The 22,839-nt window shown below is 43.9% G+C and overlaps 1 protein-coding gene across 1 annotated transcript in view; it reads right to left on the reverse strand.

Moving 5' to 3' along the window:
- Window positions 1–22,839, reverse strand: part of LOC126161268 (brain-specific angiogenesis inhibitor 1-associated protein 2-like) — a 627,170-nt gene that overhangs the window by 92,750 nt on the left and 511,581 nt on the right. The window contains exons 3-6 of the mRNA XM_049917007.1: window positions 18,193–18,285; window positions 8,466–8,527; window positions 8,278–8,349; window positions 5,072–5,272 (exon numbers count right to left, since the gene is read on the reverse strand). Of these exons, the coding sequence (XP_049772964.1) occupies window positions 5,072–5,272; window positions 8,278–8,349; window positions 8,466–8,527; window positions 18,193–18,285 (428 nt within the window). The remainder of the gene's footprint in view (window positions 1–5,071; window positions 5,273–8,277; window positions 8,350–8,465; window positions 8,528–18,192; window positions 18,286–22,839) is intronic.

Here is a 22,839-nt window from a genome sequence, read left to right on the forward strand (position 1 = left end):
TTGTGGCACAACTTGGCTAGAAGAAGGGATTGGTTGGTAGGACATGTTCTGAGGCATCAAGGGATCACCAATTTAATATTGGATGGGAGCGCTGAGGGTAAAAATCGAAGAGGGAGGCCAAGAGATGAATTCACTAAACAGATTCAGAAGGATGTAGGCTGCAGTAGGTACTGGGAGATGAAGAGGCTTGCACAGGATAGAGTAGCAGGAGAGCTGCATCAAACCAGTCTCAGGACTGAAGACCACAACAACAACAACACGCTTAAAGTTAGCCTCAATGAAATTTTCAAACCTTATCCTACAAAAACTGTAAAGCTGCCTGACAACATTCGGTTATTTAGTAAAATTGTAACATTACAATGCCCGGTAAATCATGTCTGTTTGACCAGTAGTTATGGTGTACGCTAGAATCAGTTTCCGGTATCTGGAGTAAGGAGCCTCTTGCTAGTCTGGAGATGAAGAGTTGGTCTTCCCTTAATCCTAATCGTTTGTAGAAGAGGCCTATGGGGCTCAATCAAGGGCGAATGATTGTTTCAATATGGCGGATGTTTCCCAGCAACAGCTATAGAACTACCATGTTGTTGTTGTTGCGGTCTTCAGTCCAGAGACTGGTTTGATACAGCTCTCCATGCTACTCTATCCTGTGCAAGCGTCTTCATCTCCCAGCACCTACTGCAACCTACATCATTCTGAATCTCTTTAGTGTAGTCATCTCTTGGTCTCCTTCTACGATTTCTACCCTCCACGCTGCCCTCCAATTCTAAATTGATGGTTCCCTGATGCCTCATAACATGTCCTACCAACCGGTCCCTTCTTCTAGTCAAGTTGTGCCACAAATTTCGCTTCTCCCCAATTCTATTGAATACCTCCTCATTAGTTATGTGATCTACCCATCTAATCTTCAGCATTCTTCTGTAGCACCACATTTCGAAAGCTTCTATTCTCTTCTTGCCCAAACTATTTATCGTCCATGTTTCACTTCCGTACATGGCTATACTCCATACAAATACTTTCAGAAACGACTTCCTGACACTTAAATCTATACTCGATGTTAACAAATTTCTCTTCTTCAGAAACGCTTTCCTTACCATAGCCAGTCTACATTTTATATCCTCTCTACTTCGACGATCATCAGTTATTTTGCTCCCCACTTAGCAAAACTCATCTACTATTTTAAGTGTCTCATTTGCTAATCTAATTCCCTTAGCATCACTTGATTTATTGACTACATTCCATTATCCTCGTTGATACTGATGTTCATCTTATATACTCCTTATATCCTCCTTTCAAGGCACTGTCCATTCCGTTCAACTGCTCTTCCAAGTCCTTTGCTGTCTGTGACAGAATTACAATGTCATCGGCAAACCTCAAATTTATTATTTATTCTCCATGGATTTTAATTCCTGCTCCAAATTTTCCTCTGGCTACTGTAAATTATCACATGTAAGCGTAGACTACGGCAGCTTCCCTGGTAGCCTACATCAGTTAAGGTCGTACCCACAGTACCAATACATCAGGCGTGTTGCATACCTGTGTGGCGTTTCCTCATAACGATCTATTTCTTTACGTACTTACGTACTTACTAGATTCCCCTACAAACCGGAAGCGGTGAATTGTCTAGATGAGTGAGGATACGTCAAAGGTTGGGTAATCTACAGAACATTTTTGCTCTCCATAGTTATCCTTCTGTCTCCAACTTAAACAGTATTTACAGAAAAATTTAAATAGACAATGTTTATTCGAAAATTGTTAAACAGAGGAATGTAGCTGTAAAAATAGAGGAAACAATACACATTTATCATAAAGCCCTATAAAATACAATTTCCTCCACAAAAAGGCGAATTAAAAAAAAGAGCAAGATAAAAATATATCAAACATCACCTCACTACTTCGTCGAACTGTTTCTGCTATTGATAAATTGTATACCTTTAAGTACCAATGCTTCCAATAATCCGGGTAAACCCACCATTTGCTACAACATTACGTATTGTACCATAACTACTGAACAATCCTTTTGGTAGAGTGCAACTGAAAAACAAGCTTTTGAAAGCTCCTGGTTGGAAGAAGCATTTTGCACCACAGTACTATTCGCTCGGGCACCTGGCTTCTTGAGTCCGATTTTCTGAAATCCGTGAATATCAGGTTTTCGCAGAGCTGCTTGGAGCAAGCAAAAAGGGACTCCTGTAATCTGAGATAATGTTTAGAAAGTGTTATTAATTACTAGCTTAAAAATTTGCTGATCCAGAATGAGACATGAGGCATTTCTGCCATTACGGAAAACTGGGAGAATTGGCAAGTATTTTTCCCTTGAGCATATGTGTAGTGCTCCGTGGGTTTCATGGTTTTTCTTGCTGCCTGAGTTGTTGACAAAACAAAACTTGAGAAGCAGCAGTGACAGATTGTTCACTTCTGCACGCTCTTCACACTCCTGGTTACTGAGTTAGTGAATTAAAATACAAATGCGAAACAATCACGAATAGTCATAGGTCGATGTATGTAGAGTTTTATTAGATAAGTTTGGTGAAAACAGTCTCGTTCCGAGTTGTGGATTACGAGATATTTCAGTTAAAATTACTGAAATTAGAATTCGAGGAACTGCGCGATGGCAGCAAGGTACCATTGATGTCTCGGCGGGGCGACAGCACAAGCAAGCCCTCACTCTCACGTCATCATGGTGGGCCTCTGCTTCCGAGTGATGAAACCTCTTGTCAACCAGTGGTTGGACGAATCCAAGGAATGAACAGCTGACGAATAATAGTCTATTTTAAAAAAGTATTTTATAACAGTATGAATGAAGCAAGATTTTTTTCAGAAGGTGTTCCTTAAGGGTTTCCATTGGAAGAACCAACATAGTACAGTACAATTTTGAGAGAAAAGTAATTCGTGGCGTGTCTTGTCTGACGTAAAAACAGATTCGAAAGTTATAAATAGGACCGACAGACAACTGTGTACACAGAATACGTTAGATCTTCACTGAGGTGGGAATTAAGCCAGATGTCAGTTCATCTGAGCTATACCATAACCTATGTAATTGTTCGTTTCCCGTCGTTTTGTTTTCCCTACTCATCTACGTCTACATCATACTCCGCAAGCCAACTAAATGGTATGACTCAGGGTACTTCTCGAGCGAGGTGGCGCAGTGGTTAGCACACTGGACTCGCATTCGGGAGGACGACGGTTCAATCCCGTCTCCGGCCATCCTGATTTAGGTTTTCCGTGATTTCCCTAAATCGCTTCAGGCACATGCCGGGATGGTTCCTTCGAAATGGCACGGCCGATTTCCTTCCCCATCCTTCCCTCACCCGAGCTTGCGCTCCGTCTTTAATGACCTCGTTGTCGACGGGACGTTACACACTAACCACCACCATCCCCCTCCTCCTCAGGGTACTTCAGGTATCAATAACTTACCACCGTTCCCAGTTCCATGTTCGAATGGCGCGTAGGAAAAATAATTATCTCTAAGCCTTTACATTACCTCTAGTTTCTCGAATTTTCTTGTCATGAAATTTGTCACGGAAACTGTGACGGAATTTTTGAGGAAATTTTCTTGTTGTGGTCTGCCTCCAAACTAAGGGTATAGAATTAATAGACACAAAAAGGAAGAAGAAAAGAGAGGGAGAGAGATACAGAGAACAGCAGCGCGTCACTGGTTCGTCACGCAGATTTTCATCCACCTGCAAGGACAGATGCTGCAAAGACGCTGCAAGGAAAGCTATTAATATGAAGATTCTCGTGAAATGAATATGACGGGAAAATCACAGACGTTAGAGGCCATACGGTGACTTGCCGACAATTGTCATGTGGAACAGTAAAGGCGCAAATTATACGGGTAACCAAAGTACGTCATACACTGTACGCCGAAAATGCAGCCTATTTCGCGGGGCGTTAACAAATATCCTGTTATATCATCTACATCTACATTTATACTCCGCAAGCCAGCCAACGGTGTATGGCGGAGGGCACTTTACGTGCCACTGTCATTACCTCCCTTTCCTGTTCCAGTCGCGTATGGTTCGCGGGAAAAACGACTGCCGGAAAGCCTCCGCGCGCGCTCGAATCTCTCTAATTTTACATTCGTGATCTCCTCGGGAGGTATAAGTAGGGGGAAGCAAAATATTCGATACCTCATCCAGAAACGCACCCTCTCGAAACCTGGACAGCAAGCTACACCGCGATGCAGAGCGCCTCTCTTGCAGAGTCTGCCACTTGAGTTTGCCAAACATTTCCGTAACGCTATCACGCTTACCAAATAACCCTGTGACGAAACGCGCCGCTCTTCTTTGGATCTTCTCTCTATCCCCTCCGTCAACCCGACCTGGTACGGATCCCACACTGATGAGCAATGCTCAAGTATGGGTAGAACGAGTGTTTTGTAAGCCAACGCCTTTGCTGATGGACTACATTTTCTAAGGACTCACCCAATGAATCTCAACCTGGCACCCGCCGTACCAACTATTAATTTTGTATGATCATTCCATTTCAAATCGTTTCGCACGCAAACTCCCAGATATTTTACAGAAGCAACTGCTACCAGTGTTTGTTCCGCTATCATATAATCATACAATAAATCCGCTGCAGATCTTCCTGCATTTCGCTGCAATTTTCTAATGCTGCAATCTCTCTGTATACTACAGCATCATTCGCGAAAAGCCGCATAGAACATCCGAGAGTATCTACTAGGTCATTTATATATATTGTGAAAAGCAATGGTCCCATAACACTCCCCTGTGGCACGCCAGAGGTTACTTTAACGTCTGTAGACGTCTGTCCATTGAGAACAGCATGCTGTGTTCTGTTTGCTAAAACTTCTTCAATCCAGCCACACAGCTGGTCTGATATTCCGTAGGCTCTTACTTTGAACAGTGCGGAACTGTATCGAACGCCTTCCGGAAGTCAATGAAAATGGCATCTACCTGGGAGCCTCTATCTAATATCATCCTTCCTTTTGGAGTTTTATTTTTTTGTCTTTCCCCGTCTGTTGCGGCTTCGCTATGCGTTCTTCTAAAAGGGATACAAGAAAAGTGCACAGACGGTGTAAAATATGGATTGGAGAACGTTTCGCGGTACTCACGGTCTTGAGACTGGCTTCGCAGAAGGCGTCCAGCTTGGCGCGCTCTTCCTCCAGCGCCTGGAGGCTCTTCACCTCGCGGTCCAGCGCCACAGCCGGGGGCTTAGCTCGGGTCTTCTTCCTCTGCTTCTTGATGGCCGCGGCCGCCTTGCTGTACGTCTCAGAGCGTTGTTTGTGCTGCTGCAGAAAGCGCTTCTGTTCACTCTGTAATTAAAAAAGGGTTCATATTGAGTGAAAACTCGTCTACATTTGCGGCTTATAGTGATAAAATAACCGAACAAATCACATCAACAATTTTTACTGCAGAAACGCACGTCTCCTGGAGTTGTTTTTTATCAATCCGTTGTTAAAGACGTCCTAAAACAAGGCATACGAGTGCCGTTTGTATCGAAGACAGCAACAAGCGCGCAGGTTAGCAGTATTTCTTAAGAAAATGTTATTAAGTTAGCCCTTGTTCGAATGGTTCAGGTTCGAATATGTAGACTGATGGCGCAAAAATTTACAATGAACGGTTTGAAAAATCAAGAAAATTCTGAGAAAAATAATAGTGAAAGACAAAACTTTCTCGAAAGGTACCGATAGTTAGGCGTCCAGTAGATTACCAGTATTGAAACTTAGCTCATCGCCTACTCTCTTGAAGAGAGCTGAACGAAGAGATTCGTGTGCATCTTTCGTACATGCAGAGATTTTAGTATTTTCTTGGATAAGAATGTTTTTAGAATTATATATTAATGCCTTCAGCTGCTGACGGGCGTTGATATTTATCAACGGGGTCAGGCGAAAATGTGTGCCTCGACCGGGACTCAAACCCGGGATCTCCTGCTTACATGGCAGACGCTCTATCCATCTGAGCCACCGAGCACATAGAGGTTAGTGCGACTGCTGGGACTATCTCGCGCACGCCTCCCGCGAGACCCACGTTCTTACCTTGTATGTCCACACACTACATTCGTAGTGTCCCACCCCAACACTCATTACTCGTGGAAGACATTCTTACCAAGTCCCGTAAGAGTTCAGGGAATATGTGAGCATCCTCACAGAAGATGAACGTCATGGCCGGTATTGCCAGAACTATATACTTATATGGATATGGTGCCCGTTCTTTCGGACATGTCCAAAAAAAAAACAGACACCATACACAAATAAGTATAAGAATGTTAGCTTGAAATAATAAGACAACGACTTGCTCCAAGAAACTGATCGACAAGTCTCCGATGAAATATCACATGTGAGCTCTATCGAGAGTGGTGAGTGAGAGTGAAGCAAACCTTAAAATGCCTAGTGTATTTCACTTCAGAGCTGCATGGATATTAAAAGCGAGAGAGCGCACATGTTGAGAGTGATACGTGAGTACTACAAGGATTGTCGAAACAGCCTGACAAAGTTGTAAGGGTATTGCAGGGCAGGTTATGCTGGGACATAGTTGCCATTTCCAATGTAATCTACAGTGAAGTAGCCACTCTGTCCGTTCCACTTTCAAATGCAAGCACTAGCACGCCCTAAAATGCGCTAACGCTTAGACATCTGTGAGTCCGTGAATTATCATTTGTTCAGATGAGATAAATTTAAGCTAGGTGAGCAAAAACTACGATTGTTCGTTTCGGGAAAAAGAAACGTAAAACAAGCCTGGTGACACTCTCCCTGACTGGCTGTTTGCATCTGCGCTCGCAGTGACCTGACTGGCTAACTTCAATTCTAATTAAATCGGAAGCGGCGCAACGTATCCAAGTTTCTTCTTATCAGTTATTTTTCAGCAAAACCTATCCTTCAACATTATTTATAGACTTTTTTGACCACTCTGTAAAAAAGGTGCACAATCGACATTGAACTCCAGTACAAACTATTTCATTCACTTGAACTATATTTTTCCCATTACCTTCGTACCAGCTCTGACCACCAGGAAATATCGCGTCCTTTACACTCCCTAGGAGCCTTTCGTCTAGGGACTACTGCTGCAACTATCGCTCAGCTTAAATAATCTGGCATTGTTAAGTAGAAAGCCTCACACTAAGCTTTACGTACTCAAACGGAAAAAAAAACATTTCATTCGTCTGCATAACCATCTACTGACGGAAAAGTATGAGTTTGTGAGTGCAACATTTCAGTTTCCACGACTATTCAGAGATTTTTGAGACCACATGTTTTGTGTTATTCGACTTAATGTCGAAGAGTGTTGGAAGACCAATAGTTGTAACAGTTAAAAATGTCCTACAAACAATTATTTTCATCATGGCAGTGACAACAGAAACCGTTACGAAAGTGTCTCGAATGAAGGTAGAGGCGGAGGACATACGGTACCGTATGTATTTTACTTGTGTTCGAAACAGGCTTCAGTCTGTTGAAGTTATTTCATTGATCTTGACGCAGCCGGTGGGCTAAGACATTTTTCATTTATTAGAGTGTATGACTTCTGAAGAAGACTATATTATTACAGCAGAAAACATGGTCAAGGTTTAAAATAAACAGAATTTAGAGCAGCTGTGGGCTTTTTTTCACTCGAGATGCTACAAACAAGTCTACATTGACGAAAATTTATATATGTCACCTTCAGAAAGCAACCTTCATTCACGATCGGCTGAAATTCCTTACAGAGTACGCAGAAAGGGATGACAGGAGGGATCCCGTTGCCACAACTTGATCTACAATTAGCAAAGTTTATCAAGATACCCCGACAGCCCTTACTATATATTACCATCAACAATAGCGCCTATTTCCCAAGATACTGTGAAGAGGCTTGGCTTTGGACAGAAAACATAGTAGCAGAGCTGCGCCTACCGACTCTTTCTTGCCAGTAAATACTGATGATAAAAATTTCTTCTATGACTCTTAACTAGCTGCCGCTTGTTATTTATCTCTAGCCAGGAGGCAGTAATGGTGGCGAATCGCCTTTTAGAGACGTGTTAAGTATTACAGTTCTCAGAAATGTTACTTAATTGAAAATCTGAGGCGCGCGGAGTGGCCGCGCGGCTTAAGGTGACATGTTACGGATTGCGCGGCCCGTCTCGCCGGAGGTATTCCCTCGGGCATGGGTGTGTGTTGTTCTTGGCATAAGTTAGTTTAAGTAGTGTGTAAGTCTAGGGGCCGATGACCTCAGCAGTTTGGTCCCTTAGGAAGTCACACACATTAATTTTTTTTTTTTTAATCTGAAATTAATTTGTGCAGGGGTCAAACAGTGTTAATTTTTAGTTACAAATTTTCCGTTTCCTCACCTGTACGACTTTTGTATCTTTCTCCAGGTTCGTCTCCAGAGGCACCAGCATGTCCACGTAGAAGGCTTTCAGCTGCAGGAAATAAACATCATTAGTTAGCATCCAGACTATTGAGAAAGATGGTTCGGCACAATGTCTTAATGTTATGGAACCTACACAGATTTATCCAGTTATATTAGTATACTCACTATATTCATCTGCTGCTCGTGTATCTCCTTGTAGACGTCAACTATCTGAATAAGAGCCGAACCTAAAACATGAAGAAAAAAATATCAGTGCACCCCGCATCGGGAATCTGGACAGTAATATTTGATTTAAAAGCAGGGCAACAGCAAAGAGCGAATGATTTTCGTTCCCTATTTCACTGCAAGACTCCGACTGGATTTGTTCACCGTTAATGGTGTTTGCACGAGCAAACGAGCGGATACGGCAAAAGCAAACTAAAAGCGGAAATCTTGATTGACTACTCGCTTCGTATGTTTTTTCTAGAGCATCGATCAAACAGAAACATGCCAGTTAATGTTGACCGCTTGTATTTCAATAATTACTGTCGTAATTGAAACTCGTAGGCGAAGAGATATAAATGTTAACGAAACGATGCTGTAGCTCGTACAGGTTAACAATTGCAAAAATATTGTAATATCCTTGGTCCTCTGCTTTTCCTAACCGGTGTAAATGGTCTCTCATTAAATATAACAAATTATTCAGAACATATAAGTCACACATAAAGTGCGAAAATTTAGGAAGTAATTAGCACTGTAACCCCTTGAAAATTAAGCATATTCTGATAAGAATAATAATGAAGCGGAAGAACTTCCTCAAAAGATAGCTTCTAAATGTAATTAACTCTGTGGACGTTGGTGGAGCACCAATAAAGTCATGCTTGTTTCGGCTTTTGTTACTAAGATCAAGAAGTTTGTACGAGGACCAAAAAATTTGCTCGAGCGTTTAATAGCATTTGTAGTGTCGTTAACAGATTTAAAAAAAGGGCTGAAAGGCAGAAACGAATGAGACATTGATCCGTGCTTCCTTTCAAACACTTCCTTTTGGCCTGGCGGAATATCCACCTGTTGTGGAGCTTCTTCCTTTTTGGGTCCCACAAGTTGGTTTGTTTGCAATAACTCTGCTTCGGAGGCCTACACCACCTAAAGAAAAGAAAAACAGAAGACCTGGAAGGACGATGTCGATTTTGAACAAATGACGGCACGCGCCACTTATAGACATAGTAGATGTAGTGATAATGGTTTCAACGTCGTCCGCCAGCAGATAGCGTAGTGGCATAGCTAATACGGCGTCACCTGCGTCTACCCTTTAACAGGGCATGCTCGCAGCTATAAGGCTCAAGATGGGTCACTGTGGAGCAGACGTGTGAAGAAAACATGCAACCTTGCATCGGAGAGGCAACCGTACGTGATGCAGTCATATGAGCGAGTTTGAAAGGGGACAAAAGAGTGTCCTTCCGAGTGGCGAGATGGTCCTTTCGGAGAACTGCCACGAAAGTTGGACGTGCTGCGTCGGTTGTGCAATGATGCTGGTACCTCTGGTCGTGTGAACATTCTCTCACCCGTAAACGAAGTTCTGTACGTCTACGTTGCATAGTCGCTCGCCAGGATCGTCGCATTGTAAGGGCGGCAGTGACAGGTCGTACAGCTGCCACAACACAGATAAAAAGTCCTGTGTGCCCAGATGTGTCAACAATTAGCCGTGCTGGGACACACACCTCTGCCCACCTTCCACTCACATCATTAGAGAGAGAGAGAGAGAGAGAGAGCAAAAGCTTGAACTGGGGAACGACAGGGAAGAAAATCGGTGAAATCGGTTATGCCGTTCCAAAGGAATGACGCCGGTATTCGCTTCAGGCGTTTAGGAAAATCCCGAAAATTCAAGTACGGGTGGTCAGACGGAAATGCGAACCGCCCTCATCCATAATATGAGGCCAGTGTCTTATTAGTGGACCACCACCCCTCGGTCTCTTCCTCTAGATCTCCATCTACATACATACTCCGCAAGGCAGCGTACGATGCACGGTGGAGGTACCCCGTAATACTACTAGTCATTTCTTCCCTGTTCCACTCGCAAACTGAGCGACTGCCTGCATTTGAGCACGAGTTTATCCTATCTTATTTTCGCGGCCCTTACAGCGAATGTATGTTGGCTGCTGTAGAATCGTTCTGCAATCAGCTTCAAATGCCAGTCCTCTAATTTTTTCAATAGTGTATCTCGAAGAATCTAGTAGTCCACCCCTGCACTGCCTCGACTTCTTGCTTTAATCCGACCTGGTACAGACCCCGAACACAGGAGCAACACTCAAGAGTAGATCGCACGAGCGTCCTGTAAGCAGGATACTTTACAGATGAACCAAAATTCCCTCAGTTACCAGAAGTTGACCATTCGCCTTACCTACCAGAATCCTCTCATCCTCGTTCCATTTCATATCTCTTTGCAACGTTTCTTCTTTTAGTGTTCAACCCTGAGGCTGGTTTGCAGTAGAGCACCATTCCTCTCTTCTGTCTGCCTTCCTCTTCATTTCCACGTATCTGTTACATCCAACGTCATTGATGAGCTGTTGCATGTATGATATCCTTGGTCGCCCCCGCCGATTCCTTCCCTCAATAGTTCCCTCTGCTATTGTTACAATGATGTTGTTATGACGTAGGATGTGCCCTACAAGTTTGTCTCTTCTTGTTTGGATGTGCCTCCACAGAGATCTGGTTTCCTGTACTCTTCTAAGCACCTCTTCATTTGTTACTTTGTCTCTCCAGCTGATCTTCATCATCCTTCTATAGCACCACATCTCCATGGCCTCTAGCCGTGTTCTCTCTTCTCCTCCAACTGTCCAAGGTTCACATCCGTATAGGGCCGCACTCCAAACGAAACCTTTCATGGTACGTTTCCTTATTTTCAGACTGATACTGATGCTGGTAAGTAAGTTCCTTTTCCGATTAAATGCAATTTTGGCCTTTTGTATTCTGCTCGCAATTTCTTTCCCGCTTCTACCATACCTTGTCATTTTGCTTCCCAGGTAAGTAAATTCCTGTATCACTTCCAGCTCCTCACTTTCAATTCTCATTCTCAGAGGTTCATATTCTGCTCCTGTACTGCATACCATCACTTTAGTCTTTTTGTTGTTTATTCTCATTCCATACTAATTGCATAGAATTTTTTCCATTGTTCTGAGGACTTCCTCTAGATCTTATTTTGTCTCCGTGACTATAACAGTATCATATGCATAACGTAGCATGTATATCTTCTGCCAATTAATTTTGATCCCCACCTCAGTAGTTTTTTGAACTTGGTCTGTAGCTTCCTGGATGGAAGCATTGAATATAAGACGAGAGAGAGCACATCCTTGTCTTACTCCTTTTCTAGTATTTGTTTCTTGTTCCTTCTTAATCACTGCCACCTCATTCTTCTAGAAACTGAGTATCACACGCATGTCTTTGTACTTTATTCCATTTTTCCTCAGCACTCTGAACTTCTCTTGCCAGATAACGTCATCAAATGACTTTTTCATATCTACAAAGGCAATATAAGTTGGTCTATTTTTCCGTAATTGCTTTTCGATAACGAGTCCCAGTGCCAGAATCGCCTCTCTTGTTCCCAATCCCCTTTTGAAATCAAACTGATCTTCACTCAGCATATCCTCCACCTTCTCTTCAATTGCCTTCAGAACTATTTTTATGAGAATCTTTGATGCAAGTGATATTAGGCTTCGAGTTCGGTACTTTTCACATTTTGTAGCTGCTGCCTTCTTTGGCATAGGAACAATGATACATTTCTGGTAGTCTATCAGTATCTCTCATGTGATATAGATGGACCTAATAAGTTTAAGCAGCATCATTTTCATGCTGTCACCAGCATTCTTTATTAGTTCTGCAGGGATGTCATCAATACCCGTTTCTTTGTTGTCCCGTAGTTCTTTTGGAGATCTATCAAATTCTTCTTGCAGAATGTCATCTCCCATGACATCTTCGTCTACTTGCTCTTCTCTTCCTATTACTTGATCCGAAAGAGGTATTCCGGCATACAACTCCTCTATGCAACGTTACGTCCAGATATTTTAAAGACATGACGATGTCAAGAAGGAGGCTACTAAGGTTGTATCCGAACATTAAGGGTTTGTTTTTCCTACTCATCTGCATAAACTTATATTTTTCTACATTTAAAGCGAGTTGCCATTCATCAGATCAACCAAAAATTTTGTGCAAGTCTTCTTGTATCCTACTCAATTTCGACTACTTCCCGTACACTACACAATCATCAGGAAACAATCGCAGATTGGTTCCCACCCTGTCCGCCAAATACGGTATACCAGGTGCAATAACTTTCCCTTACACCTGATATACGATATGATTGAGCTTACATAAATGTATATGGTCACCAGACGATGGGCTGGTCCCGAAACATGCTGTGATGTGGAAATAAAAATATCTCCAAAAACAGCTACGATATTTTTTCAGCAACCAACAAGCATTTCAGAGTCATTTTTATTACACGTGATGTGCCTGTGCCTTGTGCTCGCTGCCCTGTAATTTAGATTACCCAAGTGGAACGGTCCTATACAGATGACAGTCCTTCTGCTCTGTCAAAGTTTAGTTGAACTGGTTCTAAGGCTTCATGTGGAATGTTTATATATGCTACTGTGCAAAAATTAAGGAGGGAGACAAAGTTTAAATTATTTACTCAATCGAAATTAATCAAAATGCGGGAACATGTTGCAAGAACCCTCCCAAGATCGGCACATTGTGCAATACGTAAAACGAAACGAAGGTCAACCAGTTACGGCAACTGGCATCACATTTCACAGTACTGGAAAGCACGGAGTCTCCACAATGGCACGGCGATTGCATGAAGGTGGCCGGCCTCTGTGGCTGAGAGGTTTTAGGTGCTTCAGTCCGGAACCGCATGACTGTTACGGTCGCAGGTTTGAATCCTGCCTCGGTCCTGGATGTGTGTGATGTCCTTAGGTTGGTTTGGTTTAAGTAGTTCTAAGTTTTAGGGGAGTGATGACCTCAGATGTTAAGTCCCATAGTGCTCAGAGCCATTTGAGCATGAAGGTGGTCTCTTTGACGGATGACCAGCACGTTGTCTCCTGTTGACTACCGCACATCCGCGGAACCGTTTGCGATGGTGCCAAGAGCATAGGGGCTGGAGCAATGAGGACTGGGTTCGCGTGTTGTTCTCGGATGAGAGCAGATCCCGTCTGAGTAGCGATTCTAGGCGTACCATCATGTGACGACAGATGGGAATACATCATGCCCCTGGACCACTGTCGAACATGGTCGTTTTGCTGGTTCAGGTGTTATGTTTTTGGGAAGCGCAATGTTACACAGGGGTAAAAAAAAAGTAAAGCAGTCGTCAATCGAAGACCCCAGTGCCTTTCTAGGCATTGTCCTGTGCCATCCTCCGACCTTTCAACTGAGTTACCCACCGAGTTACAGAGGGACGTACAATTCGACGTGGACTGTTCAAAAATGGTTCAAATGGCTCTGAGCACTATGGGACTCAACATCTTAGGTCATAAGTCCCCTAGAACTTAGAACTACTTAAACGTAACTAACCTAAGGACATCAAACACACCCATGCCCGAGGCAGGATTCGAACCTGCGACCGTAGCAGTCCCGCGGTTCCGGACTGCAGCGCCAGAACCGCTAGACCACCGCGGCCGGCTCGACGTGGACTCCGAACGTCAGTGGAACACGGTATTTTTCATATCAACAAACTCTTCCAGAGATGAGAGAAGTAATAGGTGACACTCAAGAATGCTAACATTGATCGAGATTCGAATACGGTCTACCGGTCTACCGGTACTCACCGGTAGCCGTTCTTATGACACTGTACTCCTTCCCCAGCAGCGTCTTTTCAGGGGTGCATTTGCCTCTGACTTTATTTCTATGGCTGACAATGCTTAGGTAGGAACCTTGGAACGAGGTGTTATTCGGCAAATGGACTGGCCAGCCCGCTCTCCTTACTTAAATCCCATCGAGCAGGTGTGGGATGTGGTGCAGGGACCATCGGGCAGTTGACAACAGCGCTGGCGGGGGGAATGGAACACCCTGTCACAAGAACTCCTTGCCAGTTTTGTGGTCATCACGGAAGCACTTTGTAGAGAATGCTATGCTACACTGTCTCCCCGTTTGTAATGTCTATGGAACCTTTATGAATCGCGATGACTTCAGCGTAAGTATTTCCTTTGAAGAGACGTGTCATTTGTTTTCCTCTCACTGCTTACTTCTTTCATTTACGTTATGTAGTGTAGTGTAGCAGTTATTTCTATGTGTGGTCCAAATTTAATTGAAGTATGTTACTTGACAGAAGCACATAGTGCGAAAATTCCTTTTGCCCTTATGCCTCGGAGACCACTGTACGAGTAATTTTATCCACTGGCGTTTCCTATTGAAGGTAATTGCAGATCCCATTTATTTTAATTGTTTTTTCTGTTAACGTTATTTCGTTGCCTGAGTTATACCCACTGCGTATATTTTATTCTTATTTTATTACTGTTTCTTAATACCAAGCACATTTGTCGTGTTTAACGTATTCTGGACGTAGTTCAGTTGTGTTTTGTAATGAAGTTCGTTGTGTTAACTAGGAAAATATATTTAAAAAGTCGTAATTCCCATCCATTTCCACTCAACAGATATTTCTTTATTGGTAACAGCACTTTACTCGTGGCAGACTGAAACGGTACGATGGATCGCAACCTGAACAGAGATTTCGGTTTCTCCCAAACCCGGATAACAGAAGGCAAAACGCTGAAAATACACGACTATCGGATAGCTGATGGAATGGTAATCCAGCTTCTGTGAAGTAATGACAAATGCTAGCTTGTTCTTAGTATGTACTTCAATTTTTAAAGTGTTGGAAAGAACACTTGTTGCGGATATTGAATTCGAATTATCTGTTGCGTAACAGCGTCGTCTTGAAGCAACGCCCCAACAATTTTCGTACTCGACATGTGACGGTCAAGAGCGGAAACCTTGTCAAAACAGTGCTTCAGACCGACGCTATCACTCTGCTTATAATCCAAGTTCTGAAATTTTCCATGACAACTTGCATTCCTGATCGCGAAGTCTGGTAACTGATTATTTTGAAATGTTTAATTTATTCCTGATGCTAACTACATGTTTCCATGATTCCTTTTTAATGAATTTCCTTTCAAGGACTTGAGTCAATTTACGATTCCAATTTATTGAAGTAACTAACCACTCAGCATGTTATAAATGAGTAAAGACGTACCAATTTATTCTACAGACCAGTTCATGATCGGTATTTGGAAATCAAACTGCAAACTCTACAATATTGGTTGTCTGCTAATCACTAGACCTTCTAGTGCCTCCGTCCACCCTTGCAACCCCCTCTGTACGCTTGGCAAGGAAACGTCTTCATCAGCGCAAACTTGCAGCGTTTAGTGTAATTTTTCCTCACAAAATTATTCAAAAAAGTGTTATGTTGTGCAACAGCTAAATATTTTCAACATAGCTTTTCTGAAAAGACAAATGGCAAGCTCTTGAAGAAATAAGACAAACAATATGGCATAATTTTACCCTCTCAGAGACATAGACAAAAATATCATAGAAAAACAATAAATTGTCCCTGAAAATTGTCCTTGAAAGCCGGGTAGGATCAATAGTAGGTAGGTACTTCAGTAGGTTAGTTACATATCTCACGGTAACACCAGGCACAGTTCTGTTGCTGTACGGAGAGCAGGTGCATCATAGCGTGCACCGAGCGAGGTGGCGCAGTGGTTAGACACTGGACTCGCATTCGGGAGGACGACGGTTCAATCCCGCGTCCGGCCATCCTGATTTAGGTTTTCCGTGATTTCCCTAAATCACTCCAGGCAAATGCCGGGATGGTTCCTCTGAAAGGGCACGGCCGACTTCCTTCCCCATCCTTCCTTAATCCGATGAGACAGATGACCACGCTGTCTGGTCTCCTTCCCCACAACAACCAACAACCAACCAATCATAGCGTGCGACTGAAATGGTGCGGCAACTTGAAACACATTTGTCCTCTACCCACTCCTGCCTTTTTTTTTAACTTCCTGTCGATCTCGTTTTTTAGACTTTTGTATGGCCTTCCACCTTCTCAACTTATTGCATTTTTATATTTTCTCCTTTCATCGATTAAATTCAATCCGTCTTGTGTTACTCAAGGATTTCTACTAGCTCTCATCTTTTTACCTTTTTGAATCTCTGCTGCCTTCACATTTCATCTCTCACAGTTTCACATTCTTCTTCTATTGTACTCCTTTCCCTTGTTCTTGTCAATCGTTCCCTAATGCTCCCTGTGAAACTCTCTACAACCTCTTGTTTCAGTTTATCCAGGCCCTATCTCCTTAAATTCCTGCCTTTTTGCCGTTTCTTCAGTTTTGATCAGAAGTTCGCAACCCATAAATTGTGGTCAGAGTCCACATCTGCCCCTGGAAAAGTCTTACACTTTAAAACCTCGTTCCGAAATATCTGTCTTACCATTATGTAATCAATATGAAACCTTCCAGTGCCTCCAGTTCTCTTTCACGTATACAATCTACTTTCATGATAATATCCTAGCCCGTATCGCTCGCTGGCCACCTTTAAAAGGATATCAAACGCGCCCGGGTTCCCGGGTTTGATTCCCGGCGGGGTTAGGGATTTTCTCTGCCTCGTGATGACTGGGTGTTGTGTGATGTCCTTAGGTTAGTGAGGTTTAAGTAGTTCTAAGTTCTAGGGGACTGATGACCATAGCTGTTAAGTCCCATAGTGCTCAGAGCCATTTGAACCATTTTTTGATCTAAAGTATCCTGTCAACGCCGTCGGTACCGATAACATTCATGAGATACTTTGTATTAGTATACGAGGGGCTTTCAGTAAGTGATGCAGCACACTTTTTTCTGAAAGCAGTTTCGTTTTGTTATGGATTCCAATACACCATATTATTTTCCACCCCTTTGGCTGCAAAAAAACTATTTTTCAACATTATATCCGTTCAACAATACATCATATTATTCTCCACTGCTTTGACTGCAAAACGCTATTCTACAACATAATCTCCGTTCAATGCGACGGCTTAAAGCCACAGTTTTATTTCCGGTTCGAAATGATGAATCCACGTTTCACCGCGTAAGCAATTCTACATAGATGTTTCTTATGGTCCTCTGTTAAGCGGTGAGGAACCCAGCGGACACATACCTTTAAATTCAACTGGTGGATGAGCATGTCAGCACTTCCAGCAGAGACGTCCAGATGAGAACGAGGTGTTTCATTGTACTCAGTCGACCAACTCTAATGACACTGTCCGCACTTGCCAGCATTTCGTGAGTCATACCCTTGCGGAGTCGGCCGGCACGCAGGAGATCAGACAGGGTTGCGATGACGACGGACCCCTCGCACAACGACTTACCGTGCTTTTGTTCACTGCCAGATCTCCGTAGGCATTCTGCAAGAGCCTACGAATATCTGCGGTGCTCTGATTATCCACCAAAGGAAACGCAATGGTTGGAACTCATCTTCGTTACAGACGCCATTTTGAAGGCCACGCATAGCACCGCCGTCTATCGGAGCTTCCATGAAACCGTAGGAGCTGAAGCGGTAACGTTCTGCGATATCCCGCATTTTTTCAATCGAAATTGTTTACTTATTGAAAGGCCTACATATTTGATGTCCTTTTTCAAGACGTCCAGTGCCAAATTTGGATAGGAAATTAATAAAACGTAAATATATTAATAAGGTTTTAGCTACGTTAACTCCGCATTGAAACCCATCGGATCAACTAGACTAGGTGACCTCCACAGCTTAAGCATGAGGAAAGAGAGGGCTTCGCCAAAGGCCAGAATTCATCGCTTCTAGGAATTACAGTCCACCTTTCGCATTGCGTCAGCATTCAAAGCACCAAAGCGATGACTGTATTAGGATGCCTCACTCGCTGACTCACCGATGTCAGCGGAGGCTCCCCAGGTGCCCTGCTGCGCCTGCTTGGCCAGCTTGCTGATGGCGTCCACGTACAGCCGGGACGCCGCCGCAGCTCCTGAAACATGAAGACATTCGGTCAAAATTCTCTTGGTAAGTACAGACGGAACGGAATATAAAGGTCCGCAATTCCACTCACACGCTAAAACTTACACATATTACAGCATGCACCTACATGATAACACTGTTCGGGGAATAAGGAGGGGGAGGAGGGACGGGGGAGGGGAAGAGGTTGAAGGGGGTACAAAAAGAATCATACCATTCAGGGCTGTGACGTATGAAACGTTTAACTTAGAAATCGGATGCCTAGTAATAAGTAAATAAGTAAGTAGTTCCAAGTTTTACAAAGTGCATGTTTCACCAACAATTCAAATTTTTATTACATTCGAGATGTCTGTCCAGATCAAATAAGATGAAGAACAAATTATGTAGCAGAGAACAAAAGTAGATTTGAAATGTAATATTAAATGCTAGATGGCACATAAAAGCTACACATGAATTCTTTTCGAGTATACAGAAGCTTTAACGAAACTATAAAACTGTTACGGACAATTCTGACACGGAAAACAACATTTACACTATTTCAAAAGGTTTCAGTAGAAGACTGAGCATTTCGTTTGCTGTTAAGGAAAATCTATGGCCATTCCTTCTTGAAACATCTTTTTATTTATCTCTCTGTGAGAACGTAATAAATCTTGAAAGAATGTCTTCATAAATTAGGCGGGACGTATTTGCATTATGTTGAAGTCACAGATTTTGCGCCTTTTTGACCACTGTAGACAGACGATTATTCATCTGGACGACAACAGTATTTATATCTTCACATATGATACTTAGCTAAATCTGGAGGCCATTATAGCACAAACGATATTTAGAGACGGCCAGAACAGACGATATGTGTCTGACATTCAAGGAGAACAATAGCGCGCAAATGACCGAGCCTATGACACTACTGAGAGGACGACATTGTACACTCCTGGAAATTGAAATAAGAACACCGTGAATTCATTGTCCCAGGAAGGGGAAACTTTATTGACACATTCCTGGGGTCAGATACATCACATGATCACACTGACAGAACCACAGGCACATAGACACAGGCAACAGAGCATGCACAATGTCGGCACTAGTACAGTGTATATCCACCTTTCGCAGCAATGCAGGCTGCTATTCGCCCATGGAGACGATCGTAGAGATGCTGGATGTAGTCCTGTGGAATGGCTTGCCATGCCATTTCCACCTGGCGCCTCAGTTGGACCAGCGTTCGTGCTGGACGTGCAGACCGCGTGAGACGACGCTTCACCCAGTCCCAAACATGCTCAATGGGGGACAGATCCGGAGATCTTGCTGGCCAGGGTAGTTGACTTACACCTTCTAGAGCACGTTGGGTGGCACGGGATACATGCAGACGTGCATTGTCCTGTTGGAACAGCAAGTTCCCTTGCCGGTCTAGGAATGGTAGAACGATGGGTTCGATGACGGTTTGGATGTACCGTGCACTATTCAGTGTCCCCTCGACGATCACCAGTGGTGTACGGCCAGTGTAGGAGATCGCTCCCCACACCATGATGCCGGGTGTTGGCCCTGTGTGCCTCGGTCGTATGCAGTCCTGATTGTGGCGCTCACCTGCACGGCGCCAAACACGCATACGACCATCATTGGCACCAAGGCAGAAGCGACCCTCATCGCTGAAGACGACACGTCTCCATTCGTCCCTCCATTCACGCCTGTCGCGACACCACTGGAGGCGGGCTGCACGATGTTGGGGCGTGAGCGGAAGATGGCCTAACGGTGTGCGGGACCGTAGCCCAGCTTCATGGAGACGGTTGCGAATGGTCCTCGCCGATACCCCAGGAGCAACAGTGTCCCTAATTTGCTGGGAAGTGGCGGTGCGGTCCCCTACGGCACTGCGTAGGATCCTACGGTCTTGGCGTGCATCCGTGCGTCGCTGCGGTCCGGTCCCAGGTCGACGGGCACGTGCACCTTCCGCCGACCACTGGCGACAACATCGATGTACTGTGGAGACCTCACGCCCCACGTGTTGAGCAATTCGGCGGTACGTCCACCCGGCCTCCCGCATGCCCACTATACGCCCTCGCTCAAAGTCCGTCAGCTGCACATACGGTTCACGTCCACGCTGTCGCGGCATGCTACCAGTGTTAAAGACTGCGATGGAGCTCCGTATGCCACGGCAAACTGGCTGACACTGACGGCGGCGGTGCACAAATGCTGCGCAGCTAGCGCCATTCGACGGCCAACACCGCGGTTCCTGGTGTGTCCGCTGTGCCGTGCGTGTGATCATTGCTTGTACAGCCCTCTCGCAGTGTCCGGAGCAAGTATGGTGGGTCTGACACACCGGTGTCAATGTGTTCTTTTTTCCATTTCCAGGAGTGTATTTCTACAGTGCCGTTTCCCGACCAGCTGTCAAATCACTACAGCGTACTACCTGAAAAATCCAGGTGTCGTGAATTTATGAGCAGTATGTCAAAAGTCGAAGACCAAAGGAAAGCAGTAGTTGACAATGGAGTGATACAGGGTTGTAACCTACGTCCCTCCCTCCCGCCATTCACCATTTTATTTGACCAGTATAGTGAGCAAACCATGTGCGTATGACATATTGTGCCGCTCGGGAATCGAATCTGGGGACCTGTGATCGAGAATCAGCAACTCTCTCCACAAGACCACGAGCTGCTGACACAGTGAGCACCCACTAAGGGAGACCAAGAGCAAACTGGAATTAAAGTTGAGGGAGAAGAATTAAAGCACACATCAAAGGGCAGGTGGACGAAATTAATTTATTTATTTCAAATTTAAAGACCTTTCACCTGATAAATTAAAACGGGCCATACATATTACGGTTTTCGTTTGTCATCTTTTTTTGTTGTGTCCTTCTGCGCTATTCGACACGGAATAAATACTTTTTTAAACAGCAAATAATTTAAAGCTGAAATACATACATATAAATCTCGTTGTTTTAAGAAAAAGGCAAGAAGATTGTAGAGGAAATATTTAGATGTGCCATCACCGATAGTGACTGGCCGTGAAAATCTCAGTATGGTTTCTTCTAGCTGTTGACTGCCAGTCACAAGAATGTAATACAAAGGTAGTAATATAGAACCTGTATTGCTAATCCTATGCATTAACGTTACGCATTCGTCAATGTACTGCACTGAACCGGGTGCTTTCTTCTCGAGGCTGGCAATGCCCCTATACTACATATACTCTAGTATTCGTATCCTAAACTATTATTTGACATCTATGTAGAACTTGTCTGTGCATTTTGGCACGTTATGTCTGACTGATAATTATAGGTGTTTTATTTACTGCTACGTAGCATCTTCCTGTTCCTCCTCATCCTCTTCAGTGACATTGTTGTCTCTGTCCACCCTCTGGAAACTGTTGTTACGTTGCATGTAAGAATGTCTGTTAGGTCGTTTCCGCGGGTATTCTACATGTGCTGTTTTTGAAATACTGTCAGTTAATGTATTTAATTGTACTCATGTTCGCGCGTTGGCCGCAGTCAAAGGTAGAGTGTTATGGGGAACCTTCTTCCCCGCATGGGATTTTCGGTGTCAGTCTCACGCCGTTCACGGTTGTTGGATAAGGTCTGGGTCCAGTTAAGGAAAGTACCGTAGCGCGGCTGGATCGGTTTATGTTCCATTCTCAACCGCTCCCTTACGTCAGAGAGGAAGTCGTACTGTCTAAGTCCATTCGTCATTTACATCCCACTCACATTTCCATGTATCCAAACGCCAACTTTTAAGGTGGCGTGTCTTCTGTATAGGTACACCAGTAATTGTAAGTAATGTTTAACTAGTACCTTGAAGCTCCATATTTGATCGTGCTATCTATCGGTCATAATCCGAGCAACACACACAAGCACACACGCACACACTCACACACACACACACACACACACACACACACACACAGTGCATCCACTGAGTTGGTGTCAAAGGCTGCTGATAGCCTAAGTAGGACACTTCTAAAAAATGGTTCAAATGGCTCTGAGCACTATCGAACTTAACCTCTGAGGTTATCAGTCCCCTAGAACTTAGAACTACTTAAACCTAACTAACCTAAGGACATCACACACATCCATGCCCGAGGCAGGATTCGAACCTGCGACCGTAGCGGTCGCGCGGTTCCAGACTGTAGCGCCTAGAACCGCTCGTCTACCCCGGCCGGCTAGGACACTTCTCTGTGGGACACTTGTCTGCCCTCGCATGACTGATGCTTTGTTAGTAACCTGGTTCAGTCTTCGTGCCCGTGAGCTATCTGCGAAGCTGAGTGCTGATTCGAAAAGCGCACAGTGCTGCGTCCGTATGATTGGTAGACCTAGTCTGTACTGTTTTGAATTTAGCCTCACCGGTTTATGTAGGGCGTTTCCTGCTTTTTACGAGTGTATTTTGTTAGCCTCATGTGTTCGTGGAAATTCAATTTATTATCTGTGTCTATTAAGAAATAGGGTGTTACATAAGCAGTTTTTTTAACTGAAGAATTCCTTTGGAGTGATCTTTGAAGTAAAGTGTACGTTGTTTTGCCTTCGGCTATCGTGAATTTGTTGTTGTGTCACAATTGTGTAATTTTTTGTAGCATTCCACTGGATCTA

Source organism: Schistocerca cancellata, chromosome 2 (genome assembly GCF_023864275.1).
Source record: "Schistocerca cancellata isolate TAMUIC-IGC-003103 chromosome 2, iqSchCanc2.1, whole genome shotgun sequence".
In the NCBI taxonomy this organism is placed as follows: domain Eukaryota; kingdom Metazoa; phylum Arthropoda; class Insecta; order Orthoptera; family Acrididae; genus Schistocerca; species Schistocerca cancellata.